General features: G+C 53.6%; 1 protein-coding gene across 1 annotated transcript in view; it reads right to left on the reverse strand.

Annotated features, from left to right (window-relative positions):
- The window catches only part of HCN4 (hyperpolarization activated cyclic nucleotide gated potassium channel 4), a 41,535-nt gene that overhangs the window by 11,464 nt on the left and 3,086 nt on the right, over nucleotides 1-26,985 (reverse strand). The window contains exon 2 of the mRNA XM_065871398.1: nucleotides 3,549-3,972. Within this exon, the coding sequence (XP_065727470.1) occupies nucleotides 3,549-3,972 (424 nt within the window). The remainder of the gene's footprint in view (nucleotides 1-3,548; nucleotides 3,973-26,985) is intronic.

A 26,985-nucleotide genomic window follows, 5' to 3' on the forward strand; every position in this document is an offset into this window, starting at 1 on the left:
AGGCAGCTGAAGGCTGAGGGTCAGGAATCCAGCATCTCTGCAGCTTCACCAGGGGATCTTGGGCAAGCTTTTCCCTCCCCATGGGAGGCCGACTCTCCAGCCCTCACCCAGCACCACCACCGTGTCCTCAGAATGACCAGCTAACATGATCCTCGCCGAGGGAGGTTGGAGTGGGGACTGAGGCCCAGCCTCTGAGGACATCAGAGTACATCTGACAGTCGGGGAAACTGAGGCCTAAAGAAGGGGAGAGATTCACATGAACTGGAGTTGGAGGAGGAGATAGAGCAGGGTCTTCTCTTCGAAACACCTCCCTCCCCAGGTCTCATGCAGACCTGAGGCCTCAGAGGTCTCCCTGCTGCTGCCTACAGGCCAAGGTGAGGCTGGGAGAAGCCCCGAGGGTGGGGCAGGCTACTGAGGGTCTGGAGACAGGGTTCCTGGGGCCAGCTGGGAAACCCCAATCCAACCCCAGGAGTCTGGGGGGAGCCCCTAGCTGGGCAGTGTGCCCGGCAGACAGCAGCTCAAAGCAGCTTCCTTCCCAGCTGCTAGGCAAGATAAGGGTGTATAGTGTGGAGGGGGTGGGGAGTCATCCATCTGGCCTCCTGGGATCTCCCTTCCTGCGCACAAGACAGGGTAGTGATGTCCAGTTGAGGGCCCTGACCTGGGGCCTCTGTCCAGGGTCAGAGTGTGCCTGGCCACTTTTGGGTAGCCCAGAGGGTGGCCAGGCCAGAGGGGCAGTGGGGACAGTAAGAGAAGAGCTTACTTAGCTCCTGTCCCAGGGCCCACCCTGCCCACCCACCGGCAACTCTGCCAAATCTCCCCAAAATACCATGGCCCCCAGGGCCCAGGTGTAAGTGGGGAGCAAGGCTGGCACCCAGCGGGCTGGGGCCTGGAGACACGAACCGACGCTGGAGAAGGGAAAGAGCGACTACTCTGCTTTTAACGGCAGTACAGCTGTTAAGTCCAAGACACACAGAAGGTTGGGAGTTTCTCGGGGACTGAGGGAGCCAACAAGGTTCTGAATTTCCACTTGGGACAGAAACCAAGAGACAAGCCCCTCAGGGCATTCCAGGAAATACGCCTCCATCTTCCCTCTGCAGCTACTCAGAGGGGCCCTGGCCACCACCACCCTCACCCCAACAGGCACTGTCCCCTCTCAGCCCTGAGCTCAGACCCACATCCAACCTCTCTGCACCTACATGTCCCCCAGGTTCCTCAAACCCAGTCTGTCCCACAGAACTCACCCCACCCCTCGACCCTCCACTGCCTGCCTCCCCAGTCTCAACGGAGAGTCGTCCCCAACAGAGGGAGCGGTAACAGGACCAGGCAGCCTACTTTCAGGCCACCTGAGAAAGTGGGAAGGGCAGGGAACTGGGAGTCAGGAGGCCTGGGTCAAGATCTTACCACTGGGGCAGCTGACCCTTCCACCCTCGGTTTCCTCACCTGACAAGTACAGGTAATAAATCCTGCCCTGTTGACTTTGTCAGCCAGGTTTGAGCAACCAATGAAATTATGGGTAGAAAGTATTTGAGAAAAGTAAACACCCTGTAGAATGGGGAGGGGCATTTATTAAACAGTTCTCTGCACCCAGTTTCACACTAAGGGTTTTACAAACATCATCTCTTTTAATCCTCACAGCAATCCACTGAGGAATGTACGACTTCTACCCACTTTGCCGATAAGAGACTGAGGCTCAGGGGGTAAGGTGGCCCCAAGGTCAGTCAGCTGGCAGTGTGGAGCTGGATTTTAATTCAGGTCTCACGTGTCATCCTAGCCCTAAAGCCCACATGCATTCCACCACACCCGGTCCCTGCTGGGAGTCAAGAGTGCTAACTGGGGTCTGATCTGGCCCTGCCAGAGGTCTGCTGTGTGACTTTGGACAAGTCACTGCTCCTCCTATCCGCAGAAATAATGCAAATTCCAAACCAAAGAGAATTTCTGCCATGAAGTGATTCTGCCAGGCTGGTGTAGGGACTTATGCAGCACAGGTGTTCGTGATACCTCTGACCGCGATCTGCCAGTGCCCCGACTCTCAGCCATGGGTGCTGTTGCCCAGGGCCCAGGCTGCTGCTGGGAGTGGGGTGGGGGCTTCGTGTCCTGAGTGTGGGAATTTCCATCCAATCGTGCAGAGACCAGGAGACTAGCAGTGAGCCATGGCAACAAATGCACCTCTGCGGAAGCTTCCCCAGGCCACAGCCCGCTCCAGACCCCAAGGCGGACAGTCTCACAGAACACATCTCCCCCCACCCTGGTACATTCAGGCTGGCCTGCCTGCGGCTGCCTCCAAAAAGTGGTACTTGGTGGTAGCGGAAAGTCTCACAAGGTCACCTGCTTTTTTCAAACCCCAGCCTGCAGTCCTCTCTTTCTCCCATAGATGGTTGCATTCAGCCCACAGATGAGTTAGGTTTGTTCAGAATGGTGTTGGCCACCTAGTTCTTTTACAATTTTTTATTCAGTTTCTATAGTCAGTGCTCTTCCCAGAGCCCCTAGGATCCCTTTACAGTCTGTGCTCACACAACTCCAGGAAAGCACTAGGCTTGCACTCCCTACAGCTAGCACCTGTGGCCCGTCATCAGAGGCCTGACTGCAGGAAACCACTTTGCCTGCTAGCACCCAGGGTTGCAAGGGTCCTGAGCCAGTGACTGACAGGTGAGGGGATATAAAAAGTTCAACTCCTTTGCCCTGATTGGGGCAACTCCCAGGTGTGGTGTACACCATCCTGGAGCTCCCCACAGGATTTGCTTGGTGTCACCCTTGTTTGGCTTCCTTCCTTCCTTTCCTTCCTATTCCTTTCCTTCCCTTCCCTGCCCTTCTTCCCCAGTCCCTTACCAGATCTTCCTGGAAACACTTTGCTCCCCATCAAAAAAAAGACATCACTTTCATACAAATCCTCATCTCAGGGTCTGCACCAGAAGAACCCAACCTAAGACAGTTGCCAACAAATTTTGCACAGAAGTCCAGATTTCTGCTTCTCATGATAAATCTGTAGATCTGGCAACCCTGAGCCCATTCTCACTTGGCCACAGTGGCTAGAGCTGAGTAGAGGCTGCCTCATACAGATGGAAGATATGTTCTCCAGTTTTCCCCAGTCCACCACACTCCCTATTGTCCTCCAAATGGCCCTTTTCACCCATTCATATTCCCTGCCTGGCCCCCACAAGCTTCTGAGTTTGCAACATCCACAGTACAGTGCAGTGATTAACAATGCAGGCTCTGGAGTCCAGGTCCACCAATTAATAATTCTGTGACACTATATAAATCTCTTCATATTTCTCTATGTCCTCATGTAAAAAATGAGTACTTATACCTACCTATGTGGTACCCTCTATGGTTGTTAGAGACTTAAATGGGATATTGCCTGTGAAGTGATTCGTGTAGTATCTAGCGCATGATAAGAAGTCAAGAAGTTACTAATATTTGTCCTCTTGGAAGAGGTGTGCCTGCTACAATCCGACAGCCCACATCCAACTATCTGAGGTTACCTGCTGGTCCCTCACTCCCCTAGAGGGAAGATACCTCTTCCCTGAAGAGGTCTGGGTCTGAACACTCACCTCTTCCCACTGGTGAATATATCGAATGAGGCGGGAGAGACGCAAGAGGCGCAGGAGGCTGAGGATCTTGGTGAAACGGACGATGCGCAGGGCCCGGGCAGTCTTGTAGACCTCCGAATCGATGCGTGTCTCCACAATGAGGAAGATGTAGTCCACGGGGATGGAGGAGATGAAATCCACCACGAACCAGCTTTTGAGGTACTTCATCTTAATCCGCTGTGGGTCCAGGATGATCTCTGTGTTGTCCTCCACCACAATCCCTGTGCGGAAGTTGAGGACCAAGTCGATGAGGAAGAACGTGTCCGACACCACGTTGAAGACAATCCATGGTGTGGTGTTCTCATCCTTGAAGAAGGTGATGCCCACAGGAATGATGATCAGGTTTCCTACCATCAGCAGCAACATGGTCAGGTCCCAGTAAAATCTGCCCAGAGACACATAGGTCAGTCATAGGAGGAGAGAGAGAATGAATTACAGACTAAAAGAAAGCTCAGAGACAGCAAAGGTGGGAGAGAGAAGTCTTCAGAGGTTCTGAGACCCTGCGGGAGATAGGTGCATGGGTACCAGGGCAAGATGTCATGACTGGCATAGAAACAGTCTCCTCCTTAGTCATCCTTAGGGATGCCTTCTGCCTGCCCCTCTGTGAGATCCCCGATGACAAGCCTCCTAGTCCAATCCCCATGCCCCAGTGAGAGGCTGAAAAGCAAACTAAATAATGACATCCAGAGAGAGGCGAGAGGCTGTTTTAGCAGCAGAAGTAATTCACCCCGCACCACCCCAGGCTCAGGCCAGGATGCCCCATCCTCCCTGAGGGTCAACTGTGGCCTGAGACAGGATGGCAGGCAGACATGCCACAGACCGTGACCAGAGAACAGGGGAGGTCCAGACACACAGCAGGAGCCTGGGATGCTGGAGGCATGGGATCCAGTCCTAGCTCTGTCACTGACAGGCAGGTGCCCTCCCCACTCTGGACCTCAGTTTCCCCACTGTGCAATGAGGGGCAGGGCCTCCACACTCGGTCCTGTAATTCTGATCTGGCCTTCTCCCACACTGGCTCTCGGGGGGCCTCCCTTTAGTCTATCCCCTATAGTCAGAAAATGTCTGACCATCTCTCTCCCCCAGAGGTTTACTTCTAAACACAGCAGTAGGGAAGGTCAGTGATATCTTCAAATGCAGGCAGTGTTTTTCTTTTTTTTTAAATATATTTCAACAATTTTATTTTTTTCCAGCAAATAATTTATATTTAGCAAAGTAGATATTTTTGATGTTCAAGTACACATTTAAATAAATACTGATTGAATAATCAATACATTAATCACAATAAAATATTGCAAATATTTTCTCATTTTTTCTTTAAAAGTTTCCGTTAAACATTATTTGGTAGAATAATTATTTCAGTTACGAAAGTTTCTGTGATAAAATGTTTAAAACGTTTTTATCGGAGTATAGTTGATTTACAATGTTGTGTTAGTTTCAGGTGTACAGCTAAGTGACAGGCAGTGTTAACGGGGGGATTTCAGGCACCAGTGAGGTACCACTCAATGCAACAGAATGAGACCAGTGGGGGCTTCCAGCATCACTTCTTCTAAGGCCTCAAAGCAACTGCTAATATCTCCTGGGGAGGTGGGGAGGGACCCTCAGGGTGAAGTCTCTGAGAGGTTAAGCAGTATGAGGAGGTAAAAGCCAACTCACAGGTCTCCTATCTGACCCAGCAGGGGCCCCTCTGGAGTATGCAGGTAGCACAGGTAGGCAGAGACCCTATGTCTAGAAGGCATGGCCAGGGACCCTGCCCAAGAACCAGCCACCCCAGGGCTGGCCCTAAAACTGAAAACTGGCACTGCAGAGCTGTTTCTCTCTGCTAGTAATTTAGACAGTTACACAATGACAGATAAATGTATTATGTTGGGAAGAAATAAGCCTGTCTTCTCCCAAGAGAAATAACCTTTCAGCCATCTTTAACGCTCTACTGCAGGGAAGCCAGGGGGAAGGGAGTGGGAGACAAAAAGATAAGCTTTCCTCGAGTCTTCAGTGGGTCCCACCGCAAAACCAAAGTGCCCCGGCCTGAAGAGTTCCAAGTTTGAAAAGAATTACTTCACAGCAAATTGCTTTCTTTGTCAGACTCAGAATGGCGCTCTGAGTCAAGGAGAGGGCAGGGCCTGCTTCAGTGAAGGTGGGCGAGAGAGTTGTCCCACATCACACAGCTCAGGGAAGTGTGGCTTCCGGAAAGGCAGCTTCCGGCAGCTCCTCTGAAAGCCAAGTTCTTCGGGGCATCAAGACGGGACTTCAAGTCACAGCCTCACTGGGCTAAGGCTTTTCACTCTAAGTCTGGTGCCAAGAGGTCAACTTTAGCTCCTTCCCTACCCCACAGCCCGCCACCCCTTCGTCAGCCCTACTCCCCCTGTGCCATCTGGGAGAAACCACCCCAGCCTTCACACCCACTACACGGAACACAGCACATCCTGCTAGTGACTTCTGGGCCCTGGGAGAATGGTTTCAGCTTCTAAGCTGCTCTCAAGCTGTGTACACTCTCCACTCAGCCTCATGCACACCATTCAAAGACAGCTGCAGACACTCATTAGATGCCATACACAGGTATCCTCATTCACACACACGGTGTGCAAACACCCCTATGTACACATGGCCATCGTTCCTTTTATTTAATCTCTTGGGAAAAACAAAACAAAAAAATTGTGACATAGAGAGGCCACTGAGAGCCTTGTGGCCTCTGTACATAAAGCTAATAATACACCCAGACTGGGAGAGTTTCTAAAATTAACAGAGCGGGTGCAAGGCAGCTTGGAATGCTGACTCGGGCAGGCCTGCTACTCCAGCGGGTTTCTACACTCTCCCAAGCTCTAGTTCCCTCAATTACAGACCAAATTTGAGACAGTAATTAACAGGAGAATGTTTTCATTTAGTGGTCTTCACAAAACCAAATTACATGAGGCAAAAACACCCATTTCCTTGCATTCCGATTAACTGTTTCAATCATGAGTTTCCAGATGCTAAGGAATATTTTCTGGTGCCTGATCTGGGCTGGGGTCAGAACACTGGAGCACTTCTTCCCGCACACCGCTGTCCTGGAGCATCAAAGAGATACTCAAAACGCAGCATAATATGGTGGGAAGAAAGCAGCACAGGCTCTCAGGCCAACCCACCTGAACTTGATTCCTGGTTCCATCATTTGCTAGCAAGTTGCTTAATCTCTCCAAGCCTCAGTTTCCTCATCTGCTCACCTAACTAGTGGAACTGTTATAAGAACAAAATGAAGTGATATTTGTAAAATGCTCTGACCTATGCCTAGCCCATAGTTTTCAATGAGTAAATAAGTAATTCAAGTCAAAAAATTCACAGGAAAGAGGTGAGGGAGGCAGATGAAATCTTCCAGGGAAGAGCCAAAGCAAAGCATCTACAGGGGGTGGGTGGACGGGAGCTTAATAATGGTTCCAGAACAGCCAGGGGTGGAATTAAGGGCCCACAATATTCCCTGGATAACTGGACGGCAGAACCTATTTACCTCAGCATAGAGATGCCCTGATCTCAGGGAGCTCATGGTCCAAGGCTTAGCCAGGAGACAGAAGACAAGTTGGGCAATGATGTAATAAACCATCCCAGGCAGCAGCCCAGGCATCTGAAAAGGTGGGCTCCTGGTGGCCTAGAAGGATGAGGTCATAAAGTGCTCCTGGAGGAGGTAACAGAAGTTGGGCTTTGGGAGCTGACCTTGGCCTTCTACACTATGCTTCCTTACTCTTTGCCAGACTGTTGCACAGATTTCTGAAAGCTGGGCCGGCAGAGAGCAATAAATGGTGTTCAGCACCACGGACAGCTCCCGGCGTGCCTGCCAGCCCTAGGGTCCTGGCCCAGCCAGGGGAAGTAGCAACAGCCTCCCCACTGCATCCGCAGCTCTCTGACCCCTCTTCTCCCTCAGTCCCAGTGATCAGAAGCATCTCAAGTGATTCCTTAATGTCCCTGCACATGTTCAATGGGGGGCTCCTTGGTGACTGAAAAGGCTCTATTCAAAAAGACCCCAAGGGGCTTCCCTGGTGACGCAGTGGTTGAGAGTCCGCCTGCCGATGCAGGGGACGTGTGTTCGTGCCCCAGTCCGGGAAGATCCCACATGCCGCGGAGCAGCTGGGCCAACGAGCCATGGCCGGTGAGCCTGCGTGTCCGGAGCCTGTGCTCCGCAACGGGAGAGGCCACAACAGTGAGAGGCCCGCGTACCGCAAAAAAAAACAAAAAAGAGACCCCAAAACACTCACATGTATCAAGCACTTACTTGGTGCTTTCAATGCATTACTTCATTTATTCCTCACACCAGCACTAAGGTGGCTGCTATTATCTGTATTTTACAGATGATGACACTGAGGTTCAGAGAGAAGTATCTGCCCAAGACCACGCCGCTAGTAAGGGGCAGACCCCTAATTCAGAAAGGTCTGTGGAACTCCAGAGTCTGACCTCTTGGGATTTTAGGCACCTCAGTGGGATGCGGGGAGGTGGACAAGCCTTTCTGGCACGTTTGCATTACACTGTGGAGGTAACCTACCACAGCAGGTACAGCCCCTGCCCCAGAGACAAGGGAGAAGAGAAGGGTGCAAAGAGGTTTCCAGGGGACTTATCTTCCTGATGCCAGGCCTTCTAAGGTACTTTCTGGGTGGGGAAACTAACACACCTTTCAAGTATTAAAAGCACCCCAGTCATCAGCAGTCATCAGCACCCCAGTCATCAGTTGTACCCATCCTGCAGAAAGGAAAACTAAGGTCCACCAGGAGGGAATAGTTAACATTTCCAAAGCCTCAACCTGGAGGCCCAATGCTCCCCTGGCCCCCACTACCCCTAGAATCATTCATGAATAAATCCCACAATCCAGGCTACGCATCCATAGTGGCAGGTGGCAGGCCCTGGCGGGGAAGCAATGGATGGCCCGACTCAGGCATGCTGGAGTTGGCACAGCCCTGAATTAGAGGCCTTGGTTTCCCGAAAGCCAGATGACCCTCCCCATCCCAGTGTTCTCTAAGCTGAGAGGAAGTCCTAGCCAGCAAGACACCAGCTGGGCTCTGGAAGCCCCTGTCCCTGGACCCCAGGTCTGTTCTCCCTCAATTCTGGACCTTACTTTCTAACTGGACAAACAGGTCCATCTAGGCAGGTGATGGCCTCTCAGCAGGAGGGAGTGGCCTGTGGGCCAGCTTTGGAGGAGCGGGGTGCCCACGGGCAGAAGGAAGGGGGTGGCAAAAAGCCCAACAGCCCATTACACAGATACCTGGAACATTTCATGGTCTGAGTGGAAGGTTATGGCCTCAAGGGAGCTGAGGGAAGAGAAGATACAAGGCTCCTGATCCTGAACTCGGAGACTCAAGGACCAGACCAAGGGGCCTCTCCTTCCCTGGAGGCTGAAGAGGATGTGAAGGGTGATAAAACGGAGGCAGAAGTGGAAGTCCCGGGCTTCCCTGGTGGCACAGTGGTTGAGAGTCCGCCTGCTGATGCAGGGGACACGGGTTCGTGCCCCGGTCCGGGAAGATCCCACATGCCGCAGAGCAGCTGGGCCGCTGAGCCTGCGCGTCCGGAGCCTGTGCTCCGCAACGGGAGAGGCCACAACAGTGAGAGGTCCGCGTACCGCAAAAAAAATTTTTATAAAAAAGAAGTGGAAGTCCCGGAATAGGGATGACCTCCTTTAGTTTCCTCTTGTCCACACCTGCCCATGCTTGCCTCTGAGCACATACACTCTCTCTCACACACACATGAACACATTTTTGTACACACACTCTCATCTACGCACCCCTGTTAAATTTTGTCTTTGTACACGCATCCATTTTCACACAGGCATACTTTCTTGCACACCCACTTGCATACATTTTGACACAAATGATATCCACTGGGAATCCTGTCAGCTGTAAGAAAGAGAATGTCTGGTTTTTGCCCATTAAGATCTTTTCCATCCTTCAACATTCACCTGAAGTGCTACCTCTTCTGGGCCTCCCCAACCTCTCACTGATGGAGCCACAGTCCAGCCTGAGCCCTGGCTCTGGATCTCCTAGAAAACTGTGGATTCCTTGAGGGCAGGAGCCTCGTCCCAGACACGCCTGTGTCCCTGCAGTGCTGGCGGCAGGATGGGGGGGGGGGTCCCCCGTGCTTTCTCCTGGGTGAGCAGCACACCCACGGCCCCATCTTATACCCTTCCCTCTGTGCAGACGGCTCCCACTCGGACCGCTCCTAGCACCAGACTGCATTCCCACCTGCCACCTGGAGGGCCTGCTGGCCCCTCCACGCAACAAGTCCAAGGCTGAGTTCAGCATCTTTCTCCTCAAAGCTGAATGGCACAGTCAGCATTTCAATCACCTGGGCTGGAAACCTCACAGCTATCCTCAGCTGCTTTCTCTTTCCTCCCACCCACCCCTGCAGGCCAAGCAGTGGCCAAGTCTTGTCTGGCCTCTTCAATGACAGCTTCTGAATCGGTCCCCAACTGCTCTGTCCTAGATCAGTTCCTCACTACTCCTCACCTGGACCCTTGCCCCTGCCGCCCACCTGGTCTCGGCCTCCTCCCTCTTTCCCTCCAAGCCACACACTCTCTGGGTTATCTGGCCAAATAGCATTATGATTATGTCACTCCATGCTTGAACCCCCCTTTGGGAGACTCCCACTGACTACAGAAGAAGGTTCGAGTTCCTTGGTCTAGCACCTCCTGACCCCACTTCCCTCTTCTCCCTTCCACTTCCTTCACAGGAGTCAACTGGACACTTTTGGCCCCATCTCCATCCACCTCCTGGTTCCTCCTCCTGAGAACCACCCCTACCTCTTGAACCCCCATCTTTTGAAATCCCTTCTCTCATTCAAAGCCCAGTTCAATTGCCTCCTTCTCCACGAGCTTCGCCTAACTGTGCAGTGTGTCTATGTTAGCAGTCGTCACATCCTGCCCCTTTCATCAGGTACCACCGAACTCTCCTTCTAGCCCCTCAACAAAGAAGCCAGGAGGCTTTTGTGTCTGAGAAATGGACGGGAGCTGGGAGCTTCACCCTCCATTTCAGGCCCAGCATAGATAACTGCCCAAGCTGCTCATGAAGACGATGAGAATGAAGGAGGACAGCCATCAACATCTGTTGGGCACTTACTATTTGCCAGGCACTCACCTGAGTCCCTTATATAGACTATCTCATTTAATTCTCATAAAAACCCTATGAAGGGCTTCCCTGGTGGCACGGTGGTTGGGGGTCCGCCTGCCGATGCAGGGGACGCGGGTTCGTGCCCCGGTCCGGGAGGATCCCACATGCTGCGGAGCGGCTGGGCCTGTGAGCCATGGCCGCTGGGCCTGCGCGTCCGGAGCCTGTGCTCTGCAACAGGAGAGGCCACAGCAGTGAGAGGCCCGCGTACCGCAAAAACAACAACAAAAAAACCCTATGAAGTAAATACTATGATTATGCCCATTTTGCAGTTGAGGAGACTGAGGCACAAGAAGTAGAGAAATTTGCTGTATATGGTGGATCAGGAATTAAAACCCAAACAGCCTTACTCCAGAGTCCCACTTCTAACCACTCTATACAAATATAAACCTGGTTGGTAATATTTTCTCTCTCCCAAACCCCGTGCCGACTCCTACTGCACCCCTCCCTCCCAAACCTGTCTCCTGTGCTCTCTTCCATGGCATCTTCATCCCCACCTTCTTCACTCCCTAACCCGTCTGCTTTTTCCCTTGAGCGAACCTTAGTTGTGTCACTCTCCCAAACCCCAGAGGGTGGAGTAAGCACCCTCCCCGCTCCACACCGATGCCCCTTCCTGTCTGTGGTAGGAATATCTATGAGATCCTCTGAGCATCCTGTCATTTGCTACCCATCTTTCCAGCATCCATCTGCCACCCTTGGGGACCCTGGTGATGCTGGCACCTGGTTTACAACCTTCTGTTCCACTCCGAATCCTGCCATCATCATGGGTGACTTCTACTCCTTCTCAGCAGCCCAACAAGAAACACCCAGCCTCCCAGTGGCTTGAAGTCTTGCCTCTAGTGTCTTCACTCCAGTCCATTCTAAGAGCACACCCTGGATCGGGTCACTATCTCCAGTTGGTCCATCTCTAATCTCAATGCTCTCTCTCACCCTAACCTCCTTTCCTTCCAGCTCTTTTATCCAATCATGCTAAGTCTCTTCTTTAGTGTCCCAGGAGCCTGAAGTTGGCTGACCCTCTAATTCTCCCATGAGAACCCTCCTGCCTCCTCCCGTCACCCCCAGGCATAATGGTCCTGCTCATCAACCTCTCTCGCCCCGTCCTTCCGGCACCCACTTCACCAGATCACAGTCCTAGCTCAGGACCACCATCAGCTCTTTTCCTGTTTACATGGGGGGCTGTGCAGAAAACCTCAGACCTCAGACCAGTCCTACTATATACCAAGTGCCTTAGCTCCTTGTGCCTCTATTTCCTCATCAAGATTTCCATGCTCAGCTGGGCCCTCACCTCTACCAGCCCATCCTCCAGGAGACCCTAACGACCTTTCCCACCCACTTCCCACAGCAGCTTTTCCAAATTATCTCCTCTCTCCTCAGAGCTCTGAAACTACCACTTCCCCCCTCCCTCCCAGCAGATAACACCACTTCTACTTCACAGAGAAAACAGAAGCCCCCAGAATGTCCCCGTCCTCTTCCCGCCACCAGACTACTCCCTTGCTTGTCTCCTCCTCACCGCTTTTCCCTTCCCCAGTCACAAGGGGATCAGTGACTCTTCCACCTGCCCTCTTGACACTGTTCCCTTTTTCCTCCCCAGGAGGCTTAATCTACAGGTTATCCTCCCTCTCGCCCATATCTTCAATCTCCCTCTCTACTCATCCTTTTCTATCAGCTTTTAAGCTCTCTACACTTAAAAAAATAAAATCTCTCCTGAATCCCTACTGTCTTATCTCTTCTCCCCTCAGAACCAAGCTTCCTGAAAGACGTGTCGCCATCCCCACTCTCTCACTTCCACGTCCGTCCCCAACACGCCTCTCAACCCCCCAGCAACACTGCCGATGCACACGTCCTGCTGCAAAATCCCACGGATGCTTTCTGGTCTGTTTCCGTCTTGACCCTCTGCATCATCTGACGCCCTGTGCCATATCTGCTGAGACACCTCACTCTGCTCTTTGTTCTGCCTCTCCTTTCCCTCCCGTTGCAGGAGCTCCTCTTCCCCTGCATGACCTTTAAATGTTTTTGTTCCTTTGGGCCCCCGCCTCCTCTCCCTCCTTACTCTCTCCCTGGGTGACCTCACCAACTCCCAAGGCTTCATTATTCCACTGGCTTCCAGACCAGACCTCTCCCTTGAGCCCCATAGCCATGTGTTCACTTGCTGACTACACATCTACACCTCGATGTCCCAAGGGAACTTCACTCTTGACATAGCCAGATATAACTTAGCAGCTTCCCCCATGGGCTTGTGCTTCCAGCATGTGATACCACCAGCCATTCAGATGCTTAGTCTAGAAACCTGGGGATTATCCTCGACTCTCCCATCTCGCTTACCTTCCAACACTCAGTCATGTGGGATGCGGCACGGCTCATCAACTCACCACCTGGCTTACTTCAGCAGCTTCCTAACCGGGCTTCTGCCTCTCCCAGGACCCCACAGACTTCAGGGTCCAGGGTAGGGTCCACAACCTCTCCACGCTTTGCCAAGCCCAAAGTCCTTCCACACTCCCAGCTAAAATCCAAGTTCCTCACTGTCATTCCTGGGCACTTCCTGATCTGGACTCAGCCTCCTCTCTTGCCTTGATTCTCGCCATGCCTCCCCTGTGTGAGATGCTCTGCTCCACACACACTCAGCAGCTTTCAGTGCCCCAGACACACCGCACTTCCCTTCTCCTCTGGGCTTTCCTACATACTGTCATCTGCCTGGAGCTCTCCTCCCCCCCAACTGCTCACCCCAGGCCACTTGGTTCAGAGGAGCTGTCACTTCTCCTGGGAGGCCACCTTTGTCTCCTAGGAAATCTGGCCAGGGGCCCCTTGTTTGTGCTGCCCTAGCATAGTGTTTATCACACTACGATGGAATTGCACGTTTGTCTATCTTGTGGCCACCTGACTCTCTGAACTTGGCACAGTGCTTTTTATGAGGTAGGTCCCAAAAAGGTCCAAAAAACACGGGAATGGGTGGAAATATGAGAATGGGTGGAAGCGTGAATAAATGAATGATTGAATGAATCCCTTGGGAGCCAAAGGCTGAGTGGCAGGAGGCCTAGGAGAAGCTACACAAAATGGACAGCCCTCTGACACCCCAGCTCCTTCCCACAAGGCTTTCACAGGCCTCCGATGATCAGGGAGGAATTTATCCCATCCGAACACACAAGGTATGAAGACTCCCAGCAACATCCACTAGCAAATGGCCCCCACCTGGTGAAGATTATGGTGGGAAAGCCACAGAGGAGGAGGGAGGAGTTGGAAGGGGGCCGGCGGGGGGAGGTAGATGAACAAGAGACAGGCCAGGAGAAACATGGGGTTGGGGTTCTGACACAGTGGGATGACAGGGGGCTGGTGGGGGGACACTGAGGCTACAGACGTCAACAGAGGCCATGACTGTATTTCCAGCCTGACCAGCACAGGCCCACGGTGACACAACACACTAAGCCCCCTCTGTTACAGGCATGCCCCCTCTCTGGGGACTTTGAGGATTCTCCCTTCTCTCCAATAGGCTTGGCCCAGAGATCCAGGAGGTGGGGGGGAGGGGAGGGCAAGAGGAGGCAGCTCCACTTCTCCCCTAGAATCTCCCGACATCGTCCCCACCTTGTGGACCCAGGATGAGTCTCATCTCCCCAAACCTGCTGTGTGCTCCCCAAGAGCAGAAATGACTTCCTTTTCCAAGATGTAAACGCAGAGCTGGGCCCGGAGGGGGAGGAGTGGGGGTCCTCAGCAAAATTGTCTTACTGTTAAATAAATGGGTGGATTAAAGGCTGCTGGGGGGAGGGGTGGTGGAGACTGGCAAAAATAAAAATAAAATATACTAAAATGTTAACATTGTTATTTCTACGTAGTGGGATTACGGGTGATTTTTGTTTTCTCCATTACACCTTAATGTTCTAAATTCCCCATAATGGGCAAATATTACCTTTTAATCAGAAAAATAAATCCACCAGTAACCACCGACTAGTGTCCCATGCTGTAAAGAGTCTTCTAACGTGTGTCAGGGGAGAGACACACACGGGTCCCCGGGGAACTCCCAGGCGGCCCGGGGTAGACAAAGGTGCTGTCCGACGCGAGGGCAGGAAGAGCAGATTTCCCGGAGGCGCTTAAGGAGGAGGAGACAGAGGGAGGCCATTTGAAGGGCAGGTGTAATAGGCAAAGGAGACCACGTGCCTGCCCACAAAACCCACGTGGGAACGCACACACGTGGGCCACCTTCCTTGCCTTCCCTCCCTCACAATCAATAAAGCTGCTGGGAAGCGTCTACCAGCCCCTCCCCGCCCCTGCGCGTCCAGGCTCTCCTTCATCCTTCTCGGAGGCAGCGCTGCGGCCCCGCCCCCCCACGCTCCACCCACCCGAGGGGGCGGGGCGCAGGAGTCTGGCATTTTAGCCTCCCCGCCCCCTCACGCTGGAAAGCGCTGCCTTCCACCGCCCTCCGCTCGCGCCTCCGAGGCGAATGAACGCCCACCCTCCCCTCACTGCTCCTCCCCGACCCTGGCGTCTCCCCCCCTACAGCAGATGAATGGCTGTCTGCCTCCCACCCCCGCCTGGCCTGCAGGGCTCTATTTTTAACCCACCTCAAAAATCTGACTCAGAATCACAGTGCTCCCAGGTAGCTGCTCCCTCGGCCGCCTGAAGCGGCCTCCCAAACAGATTCAGATCCAAGGGCATCTAGCTAGCGCTGGGTTTATGGGTGGGTGGTTGGGAGTCTGGCGTATCTTTAGGTTCTCACTTTTCTATAAGGATGACCTATTACCGGAACAACAAAATTTGGTTTTGTTTCTGTTTTTGAAGACCCAAACAAAATGACCCTCTACCCCTGCCTCTTCCCTGGACAGTCACCGTCCTGGGCTGAGGCCCTAGTCCCTCAACGTGAGGGCTAGTCTCGGCCATTCCCCAAGGAAAAGGTGAGCTGTGTGAGAGCTGGAACTGCCAGAATCTTGCCTGCCCCTTCTGTGATCTTTCAGTCAGGTAGCACAGTGCTTCTTCAAACTTTAATCTGCACACAAATCACCGGGGGATCTTAACCAAGATGCAGACTCGGATCCTCTGGGTGTGGGGTGAGGGCTGACACCTGTATTGGTAACAGGCTCCCAGATGATGCTGAGGCTGCTGGCCCAGGGACCACACTTGGAGAAGCTAAGCTGTAGCAGACAGTACAGTGGTTAAACACTCTAGTGTTTGAACACCTAGCTGTGTGGCCTTGAACAAATCACTTAACCTCTCTGAAATCTGTTTTTTTCACTTCCCATTTTCTTTTATTTATACGAAACAATTGTTTTAAATATAATTTAAAAACCCCTCCAAGCACTGGTGTCTGTCTCTGGTTTCCACCACCACTTCCCCCCACACACCCCCTCATGGACACAGCTTGAGGGTACTTGGAGGGGCAGGGAAATGTCTGGGGGGTTGTGACGTAAGCAAGGCACTGTCCTGCAAACAGACACAATGATGGGTCCCTGTTTCAACTTGGGCAAAGGAGGCGATAATGTAACCCTCTAACACAAAAAGTTATGACAGGGATGGCAGGAAAAACAAAAACAAAAAAAGGGAAGGAAAAATAAGACCAAAAATAAAACTCAAAAACCTTCACTATGAAGGCAGCAGATGGGGGAGGGGCACTTACAAGGGAAAACCGAGTTCGGTTTTCCGAACCGAACAGCATCCAAGTCCTATGATGTTGTCACTGGGCCATGATGCCCCTTCCCGCCTCCCGAGCTCGCAGGCTAGTCCCCACTTCTCTTTGATCTGCAGAGCCACCGCCCTTCAAGGTGAGGAGGGGCACCTGGGGGCTCTAATTGGGGATCAGAGGGAGGCTGTGGGGATTGTGCCCAACCACCCGGGCATGCTGGCAGAATCTGCACTTCTTTTCCTCAAGTCACACCCAATCCCGAGGGAAGGGCTCCCACATCCTCAGTTTGGGGTTCCCTGCCTGGGGAGCGTGTGATTTCTACAATCCCATATGGCAGAGTCTCCAAACCCCTTCTCTCCAAATGGCCAGCTCCCCACCCCCATGGTTCAAAGTGCAACCCAGTGGGGCGCGGGGATGGGAGCCTTCAATCTGTCTTCTCATGTACAAAACGAGTACATTAATCCCACCCCACAGGATTCTGAGAGAATTCAGTGAGATAATAATATGCTACACAATGCAAATACTCAGTACGTACTGGCTGTTAGCATCATTATTCTTATTCCTGTAACCACTAAGATGCAGGCCCTGGTCTGAGGACTGTGGGGATCCAGAAGTGTGTGGACTGGTCCCACGTCAAGGAGCACTCGGTCTTGGGGGGTGGGGGGCAGCATGGCTTGTTGGGCACAAAAGCCCCAAAGAGGAGGGGGCCTGAGAGTGCCCACTGGTCAGGAAGGTTGGCATTGTGGTTGCAGGAAGGAGGTCCCTGCTACACAGCAGAAGGAAGCTAGGCCAGGGGCCTGAGTGTCTTGGGTTCTACCCAACTCAGTCTCTTAACTTGCTGTGTGCCCTTGAACAATGCCCTGGCTCTCACAATCCCTGCCTCAGTGTCCCCATTGGTACAATAAGAGGATGGAGCCAGACAATCTCTAAAGACACGCCGATTCCATGGATCTCTGCAGTGCAGAGCCTAAAGAGGCCAGCCAAGGGCAGCTGGCCAGAGGGAAAGCTGGCTGAGAGAAGAGTGCATATCTCAGAAAACCAAGACACCCCCTCCCCCAACCCAATACTGATCTGAAGAAAAGATGGGGCCATCTTGAATGCCAGACTGAGTAGTCAGGACTCTTCTGGGGACATGGGGATCCACGAAGGCTGTGGAGGAAGAGCTCCTCAGGGAAAGGATCGTTAACTGCACCTTCTCAATGGCACAGCTGAGCACAGGCCTGGCCATAAGGAACACCAAGACGTCAACACATTGATTCTCCCATGGTCTTAGACCTCCTCTGTAGACCCTAAATCTGTGCACTCACAGAGACACACTAGCATAAGAGTGCACACACACACACACACACACACACACACACACACACACATCAAACTATACAGCAGAGGTCACCTGCTCTACAGCCGCCCGGAAGTGCCAGGATGCTGTGTTCCCTCTGGCTAGCGGCCTAACCTCTCTGAGCTTCACTCAGCTGACAAGACTATTGGGGAAAATTGTGGAGGGGACCAGCAATTGGAGAACTTCTCCACCTGGGCTTATAAGAAACAAAAGAGGCTCAAACACAGCTCTCCCCACTTAGGAGAATGAAGCCAAAATGGAATATTGCTGTGGAGTAGCAGGTGAGCACAAGCTCAGGGGAAATTAGGTAGGAGAGCTCACCTGCTCCTGCGGGAAGGGCGTGCTCCTGTGAAGGAGGAAACGGGGTGCATTTGGGGCAAAACTCCCTACGGCCAAGCAGCACTGGTGCCTCACAGGGCTAATGAGGACACCAGGGGAGGGCTGTCCCATAGAAGGTGGCTAAATATTGACTCTGGGAGTGTCTCTACGTGGCCCTCTTGTTAGACTGTGGGTCTCCTGGGAGTGCCTGGGCTCTGGGGACATGAGCTGGACAGGACTCCACCTTCCCTCCAGGAAAACACAGGCTGACAAGGACATTAAGCAAGGGGCGTGTTCCCTGGGGTCCCTCCAGCCCCAGAGTTTTATGGTTCTCTTTGCTAACAACCTGCAAGAAAGAAAAGGGAACGACTCCCTGGGGAGGGGCCCATCATGAATGGCTTGGATGTATTTCACTCCCAGGCTCTGGGGAGCACTGAAGGGCTATGATGTATGCAGTGCAGTCAGAGAACCGCAGACTGTTAGCGCAGAAGGGGCCCTACGGGTGCCAGCTCATTGGCTCCTAAAGTGACAGAAGCAGAATCACCTGGGTGCTCCCCAAACTTATACCTACCTGGGGCCTCACCCACGGAGACCCAGGCATCCATAATTGCATAAAGCTCCCAGGTGACTCTACAGCCACCAATTTCGGATTTGGGGTCGTGCTAAAACCCAATCTCTGGTCCCGTTTTCAGATGAGGAAAGCAAGGCCAGGGTGGTGAGGGCTCAGCTCAGGCCACAGAGCTGGATGGGGCAGAACCAAGTCTTCAACTGGCCTCTTACTCACAGCCAGCTCCCTCAGCTCTGTCAGCAGAAGCTTCAGCGCAACATGGCAGGAGGATGACTCCCCAGAGCCTCTGGGACAGGATGGACAGCTTGCCACATTTCCTAACCCTGCCAATTCCAAAGGTGATGGTCCTGCTGGTCTTCCCCTTGGACTCTTCCAACCATAGTTGTCCAGTGTGACCTGTGGTCTCCACAGATCCTCACATCTGAACTCTTCCAAGGCCAGGTTGGAGCTTCCAGGAGGGGACAGTGGCCCCCTACAAGAGGTGGCTGGGAGGAGGGAGTGGGTGCGGGCCTTTGCCCAGGGAACAAAGAAAGCTGATCTCCACTCCCACAGGGGTTCATGGGTTACAGCATAAGTGTACAACATGCTAGGGAGCCCCCCGCCCTGAGCCCCAAGACAGGGGCTGGCAGAAACCCTGCAGAAAGAGGCCAGTAGGTAAGGAATCCCCCACCCACTCTGGGAGCACAGGGGCCCTGTAAATCCAAGATCGCGGCTGGATGGGTCTCGACAGAGTCTCAGGAATGAGGGAGGGAGATTCTCATCAGCTCTACTTGTCAGCGGTGCTGTCCCTGCCCTGCTGGCTCAATGTGTACTAATGGGGTCAGGATTACGGGTTCAATACCTATTTGGCCAACTAGCTTTGCTCCCTTCTCAGCCTCAGACTGAGCCCTGACGCTGGACACTGAGAGAGGAAAGGACTTTGCTGAGGTCACACTGCAGAACAGATGAGGGTCAGGAGGGTAAACTCAGCGTGGGAGGGGTGGACAGTTACAAGCTGGGAACGCTGGGATGAGAGGCCCAGGGCTCCAGGCTGGGCCAGCCCCGATGTTGCATGAGGACAGGCCACAGCTGCAGAGTCTCCCCCGCTGGACCAAGTTTCTCCTAAAAGTTGCCAGTGGCACTGATGAGACCTGAGGGTGAGGGTCTTTTCCTGTCCCTGGGGAAGGGGATAAGTGCCCCGTATCATATCTGACAATTTGTAGGTGGGAGAAGCCCACGGCTGGGTTTGGCATCAAGTGGTCAGGGACTCGGTTTAATCATTGACAGGGGCTGCTCCAGCCTGCGATGGGGAACCACAGGGTAATTACGTCTGGGCTCCAGGCCACACACTCAGTGACATTATTGCAGTGATAACACCTGCCTTCTGGGCCTAGGATGGCAGAAGAAGGAAGTCTTCTCAGAGGTTGTACAGCTGGGGCCAGGGCTTGGGAGAGCTCCCCTGGGCTTCAAGGACCCAGGGCGAGAGGCCAGAGAGAGATGCATACAAACACATGCAAACACACACACACACACACACACACACACACACACACACACACACGTACTCAGGCAGCATCATGGGGTCAGAGTCCTCAAGGGCAAAGCTTAAGGAGTGCAGGTCCAAAACGGCAGGTTCTGAGCAATCTGAGCAATCCTCAGTGTCTGCCAACACCCACCCAAGCCAGGCGGCTCAAGCTCCCAGACACTCGCCTCCAAGAAAGTGTGCAGAATGGTTCTCTCCTTCAAATCTAGCTCAGCTCTGCTTCCTCCAGAAGCCTTCCCTGACCATCAGTCCAAACTGGTCTACCTCCTGTCCGCCCTCCCCCTAATCAGACTGGGGGACTCTAAGAGGAGCTGAAGTCCTACTCTCCTCTTTGCCAGGTGGGGAGTGACCTCCATCATAATGGGTGAAAACAGTCTTGGAATGCAGTGTCTGGCCTCCCAGAGGGCACGACCTCCCTTGGCTTGCCCCTCCCCAAGCCCAGAAGATAGTGTATTAGCCAGCCCCATATTATGTATTAATTTCTGAAATCCTCGTTCGTGCAGACATTAACACATCCACCCACACGGGTAAATGCTTAGACAGACACAAAATCAGCAGCAGCCAATCACCAGGCCCCCACAGCTGCGGTGAGCAGACTGGAGGCCCCACTGCTTGCTCTGCAATTTGTGGGAGCCCAGAGCTGGGGGAGCAATGGGGAGTAGAGAGTCCCTCTACCAAGCCAGCACACCTCTCTGCCCAGCCCAGAGTGCCGCTCTGCAGGAGCCAGGAGCTGGCCGCCTGGCTGGAAAGACAGACACAGCCCCAAACAATAAGAGACCAGAGCAGGGCAGGAGTGGTCACGTGTGAGATTTGGTGGCTCTGGCGTTGGTAGCGGTGGCACTGCTGTGTATTTACAATTTGTACTTTACCTCCCCAAGAAGACCAAAGGCAGCTGGCTGGGATGCTAAGAGGTGTAGGAGCTCAGGGAGCTTAAAGGAAGGGAGGGCTTCCTGGGTGGGGGGCATAGGATGGAGTGGGCAACATGCCCACCCTGCCTCCAGCCCTGGTGCCTCAGGGAGGCACTGGGCTTGGCTCAAAGCTTTTGTTCAAGGGCTCCAGTTCCTGACCTCAGACCAAGGCCTTACCTCGGTCCCAGGCTGAACCCTGCTCCTGAGCATAGACTGAGTCTCGGCCCTGGACACACACTGAGCCCTAAACCAGAGACTGACTCCACTTCCTTACTTCTCTGATAGATGTAATGAACAGACCACATGACCACCTACTTCTCTGGTGGAGAGAACACAGATACCACTGACTATTTGTTCCCTTCCCCTTTAAACCCCAAACACTCCTATCGAGGAACAGGTGTGTCAATGGCATCTGGATGTGGCTCCAAAATCCCAAAGCTCTCCATGCAGCCAGGACACGCCGCGGTGTCGGGGGAGCAGGTGGACAAGTATCCTGATCCGGATCCCCAGGAGCAGCAGCCCCAGAGTTGGGGGTTAGGACAGGCATGTCTCAGCCTCCAGATGCTGCATTTTCAGGTATGGAAAGATTCCCTTCTCATTGATGAGCTTAAATTAAGACGGGACCCTGAAAATACCTAACACTTCAAAATTCAGGCATGGGGCTGGGGAGACAAGACAAAGCTCCAGGGATGAGACCATTCAGGAGAAGCCTTCTCTGTCATCTAGACACCTAGATGTCTGGACCCCTCTGGCTGGGGGCGGAGTAGACTGTGGAGCCTTAAGACCTTTGAGCCATATGTTACATGACCCTCTTGGGTTCTGGTTTCATCTCTGACTTGGACTTACTCTCCGCCCTTAGGCCAGTCACCTTCCCTCTCTGGTGCTCTGCTCCCCATGTATAAAATAAAGGCTTTAGGCCAGGAGCTTTGCCAAGCCCTGTCCAGATCTGGTATTCTGAGACCTGTTAAATTTCCCGTGCCCGCTGAGCCCCTCCACACAGATAATATGTGTCCAGAATTATCTGCAATGCTTTCATTCTCAGGAGAATGTTTTCTTGAACTACTTTGGTAATTTAGCTTTTAAAAGCTAACACACACACACACGCACACACGCGCGCACACGTACACACACACACACACACACACAAAGAAAGAAAGAAAAGAAAGAAGGAACAGAGAGAAAGGACAAGTATGAGTTTTGAGTCCTAGAGAACACGTTCAAATTCCAGTTCTGGTGCTTCATAGCTGTGGGATTTCGGGCAAATCTTTTTGTTTGTTTGTTTTTTTCCATCAGAGCCTCAGTTTCCTTATCTGTAAACTGGGGATAATAGAACCTATTATTCGAGCCACAATGAAGCATAAACAAAACATAAGAAAAGAAGCTCCTAGAACAGTCTGGCACATGGTAAGGGTTCATAAATGGTGGTTATTGATCTGTGAGTCCACCTGGCTTTAGTCTCTATTGCTTTGAGCCACTGTTCGGTTTCATCACTTAGAAGCCTAAGGGGTCAGGCAGCTAAATGTGCAGATGTGGCAATGGCCAGAGACCACAGGGACAGGTGGGGGACTGTGGGCAACTGGAGAGCAAGAGCCAGTTTAAAGCCACTAGTGTGCTCCAGCTCCCTGCTGCGGGTGGCACTGTGGGGCCAGAGTTTCCAATTTTTCAAGAGAAGCTAGAAAGCCAAATTTTCGTCTTACACCTTTCCGTTTTAAACATTGCCTCAGACTTGTCATGACACACTAAGCTGGCCAAACAGAACACATCTGGGCACTGCATTTGGTCCACAGGATGCTGCTTAGCGACCTCTGGTGTAAGTACTGCTGTCCCATCTTGAGCGCCCTCAGTGACGGGGAGATCACCACCTCTCTGTGCCGCCTCCCACCCCTCCTCTGGGCAGGTGCTGATGATAGAGAGTGTCTCTGAGTGGCCTCCTAGGCTCTGGGATCGCAGATTTCCAGGGCCCTGGCAATGCTTTCTCAGTAAAGCCTGGCTGGCAGAGAACATCCTCTCTGAAGCCAAGGCAGTGCCCCTGCCCTCCCCACAGCCCGCTCTGGCTGGGAAATGTGGATTCTTCAACATCCCCTGGGCCCAAGCAAGACCGCCTGGCTGGCCTCTGTAGCCCTTTTATTAATTAGCAACTGGAAACAGCAGCTTTTTTGAGAGCCCTTGAGCCAAGAGGTGTGTGTGTGCTGGAGCTGGCTGCCTCCTCAGTTACATGACAAGTCCCCCCGGGGACTGGGGCTGGACCTTCTGCTCTGGGTGAACTGCCCCACGGTGGCCAGTGTGTGGCAGGCACAAGGGCCACTCAGGCTGCTTTGACACTTGTCAGCCCTGTCATCTGTATGTAGACTGGTGCCTTCCAGGCTGGGCAGGGGCAGAGAGAAGTGACAGGCAAGCCCAGCCCACAGGGGGGCTGCTAGGCATAGTCTGGGCTGGGGGAGGGGGCATTAAGATTCAGACACCTCCCCCTCCCCACCACAACCTCAAGGTGCTAAGGTGGCTGCTCCCACTGGATGCCTCTGTCCTCCTCCCAGCCAGCCACTGTCAGAGCCCCCTCACACCAGCTCTCCTGCCCGGCCCCTCTGGACTCTCTCACTGACAACATCTGTTCCTTCCCAGAAATCTCAGCGCGGCACAGCAGTCACTGCGCTCCCTGCCACTTCTCCAGCCGGCCACCCCTCTGGCCCTTTGAATGGAGAGAAGCTGCGAAAGCAGTGGGACAGGATGGACTGAGGGCCCTCTGGCCCCCTGGCCTCTTCCTGCTCACCCCACCACAACAGCCAGCATCCAGGACCGGCAGGGACCAAGCAGCATAGCGGGAAGGGAGGAAGGCCGAGTCCCCCAAGTTTGCGCCGACCTCTGTGGCTGAGAGCCGCTCACCCCAGGTCACAGGACTCACCCTGTCGTGCTTTTGCTAGAGGCCGAGAGGAGAAGGCAGAGTCTCTGGCCTCCAGGAATTCAGTCAGGGAGCCCAGGCTAAGCGTGGAACACATGGTCTGAACCTCAGTACTCCAAGCATGGTTCTGGGCCGGGCACCAGCAGCATCACCTGGGCGCTTATAGGAATGCAGAATCTCAGACCCCACCCTTGACCTAATGAGTCAGAATCTGTATTTTAACAGATCCCCAGGGGAGCTGGATGACATGATACTGTGAGAAACACTGCATTGTAACAAACACAGAGCTCCATCCTAATGCCATGCAATGGGCAGGGATGGAGAGATGGACGATGGTGGCTGCAGTGGCCTGAGAGGGCATCCCAGAAGACCCGGGGGCCCTAAAGCATGGGAGAGGAGGACACATGGAAGGCAGACAGCCCAGCACTGTGTAAGACAGGCCACTTGACAGCCCAAAGCCTCATGGCTTACAGCAGCTAGGGGAACAAATGGAGCAGGGCTGGGCAGGGGAGAGGCCCCCCAGCCTCATCATGCAGTGTCCAGACCAGGAACTGAAGCCTTGCAACGGGGAGAACGTGGAGCCCAGGCCTTTCCACCCAGGCAATATAAGGGTCCTGGCCCTCTGGCCCCATCGGGTTTCTGTGCACCTGGCATCCCAGGAACACCTCGGCCCCGAGCCGGATGCCGGCCTTCCGGCACATCCTTCACCTGCTCCAGTCTTAGCAGGTTGAGCACATCCTCATCACTGGAGAATCCTGCTGCCCACTGTGCCAGCTGACAGCACCGCCCAGGCAGCTCACCTTGGAATTCCTCTCTGCACCAAGGCGCCCTTCCCCCTCCACTAGCACCACAGGGGCTTGAAGCACCTTTTTGGCCTGGCTTTTCACACTGATAGCAGAAACACATTCCCGGGCAACGCCCCCAGGAAGGCCCCAGAACCCCCCAGACCCAGAGCCGGCTGCTGCCTTCTTCCTCCTCACCACCTACCTGAACAGCCCCTCCCATGGTTGAAAGGGAAAGAGATGGGCGTGGCACTGAGGAAACAGAAAAGTGACTAGTCCCCCAGCAGAGCACCTTTCCTTCTCCAAGCATCTAACTCTGCCCCCGTTTTCATTTCCATCCTGCAGGCAATGGGAAGCCCAAGCCTCAGACTACAGGGCCCCAGGGAAGGCTCTGGGAGTCTAGCACCTGCCCCTCCCAGGCCAGGACTCTCTTCTGGGATAGCCCAGAGTGGGGTTCACAACCTAGATGGCTTTCAACTTAGCAGTTCCACAGATGCCAGAAGTTGAGTGTCATATTGAGTGTGTCTGGATACGTGTATCTTTCTGGATAGAGACTCTATAGTTTCCAGCAGGTTCTCAATTAGTTTTCTGAGGCAGATTCAGGACCACTGGCCTGAGCCAAGGTCGGAAGCGCATCTGGTCTGCTCAGAACTAAGGGAAGGGAGCAGTGAGGGCAGGGCAGTGTGGCTCACGACTGCATCACTGGTCTCTGACAGTGCACCTCACCGCCACCAGGTGACCACAGTTGGACAACTTGTGTCTGACACGGCCATAGGCAACAGGATTCCCATTTTTCTAGATGGGAAAACTGAGGGTCAGAGAAGGCTCATAACCCAAGCGGGGCCCCGTAGCAGACAGAGCTGGGGAGTGATGGGAGGTGGGCAATGGCAGTGCCTGGGGCCATGGGCCAGCATAGGAAGTTAGTTTTAGGCCAACCCTGGGACCTACCGAGCCACTGGCCCAGTTTCCATGATTTCGGAGCCCAGCTGTTTCTGTCCCCAAGTAAAGGACCCTCTAGGGCCCTCTGTTTCCTTCCCTTTCTCACAGCTTCAGAAGGCTCAGGCTAGGAAAGGGAAGGGGGAGAGGGATAAGCAGGGTCAAGCTTCTGCCTGCTTCCACTCTCAAGGCCAAGCCAGAGTCTGGGGCACAGGAATAGCCCCTGAGCTGACATCCCACAGAGGGACTTCCCTGCCAGCCCCCATGTCCACCCCACAGCCCCAAGATACCTGCTCAGACACCTAGATGTCACATACCCAGGACAAACCCCTGAGCCTGATGCTTGAAAGCCTGACCAGCTTCTGGGAACAAAACCTGATACATCTTCACTGGGGGTCCCCACTCCTTTTCTCTCCTCTTGGAAAATCAAGATCACACAGTTACTATTTTTTATTTGTTCCAGGTTCCCATCACCAAGCTCGGCTTCTAGGACATACCTCAGGTGGAATGAAGGACCCACCCAGGACCAAAGAGCCCAACCAGCCTTGGGCAGGAGCCTGGGGACCAATATCCTGAGGGGCTGCACGTTCTGGCCCCTTCCCTTACCAAACCCTAAATACAGGTTCAAAAGGCAAATGGGGAGTGGATGGGGAGGGGAGGCCAGACATGCTCGTGAGCCTGGAGGAGCCATGGGGGTAGCCAGGGCATGGCGTGTGTGCATCAAGGGGGTGGTGAGGAGAAACAGAGGCAGCCAAGAAAAGTCTATTACATACGTGGCCCGAGTTACATGGGTCCCTCAGAGTGTAGCCCAGTCCAGCACTTGGGAAAGGCACCCAACCTTCCCCTCCCCAAGAACAGGAGATGCCAGAAGCAACCCGTGACAGCAAGCCCTGAACTCCAAACAGCAAACTCAATCTATCATTGTTTGCTGGCGATGCTTTTTTTTTTTTTTTTCTTTTGCGGTACGCGGGCCTCTCACTGCTGTGGCCTCTCCCGTTGCGGAGCACAGGCTCCGGACGCGCAGGCTCAGCGGCCATGGCTCACGGGCCCAGCCGCTCCGCGGCATGTGGGATCCTCCCGGAATGGGGCACGAACCCGTGTCCCCTGCATCGGCAGGCGGACTCTCAACCACTGCGCCACCAGGGAAGCCCACTGGCGATTCTTTATTAAACCAGTTCTGTTGGATCAATGCTTCCTGCCCATGAAAATGATGAATAAATCCTCAACTAGCCTGAGCAATGCTTGCAGAAGCTTTTGCGAAGCCCGAGCTGGACGGTGGGGATTGGCTCCACATAGAGGCCAAAGGCTAGTGGCTGAAACTTGAGGGACTGAGCCTTAGGGTGCTGGGTTGGCTGGGGGGAGGGGGAGGCGGGGAGGTAAGGCTGGGTTGAGTTGGTGGGTTTTCTAAGCTT

This window comes from Phocoena phocoena, chromosome 2 (assembly GCF_963924675.1).
Source record: "Phocoena phocoena chromosome 2, mPhoPho1.1, whole genome shotgun sequence".
NCBI lineage: Eukaryota > Metazoa > Chordata > Mammalia > Artiodactyla > Phocoenidae > Phocoena > Phocoena phocoena.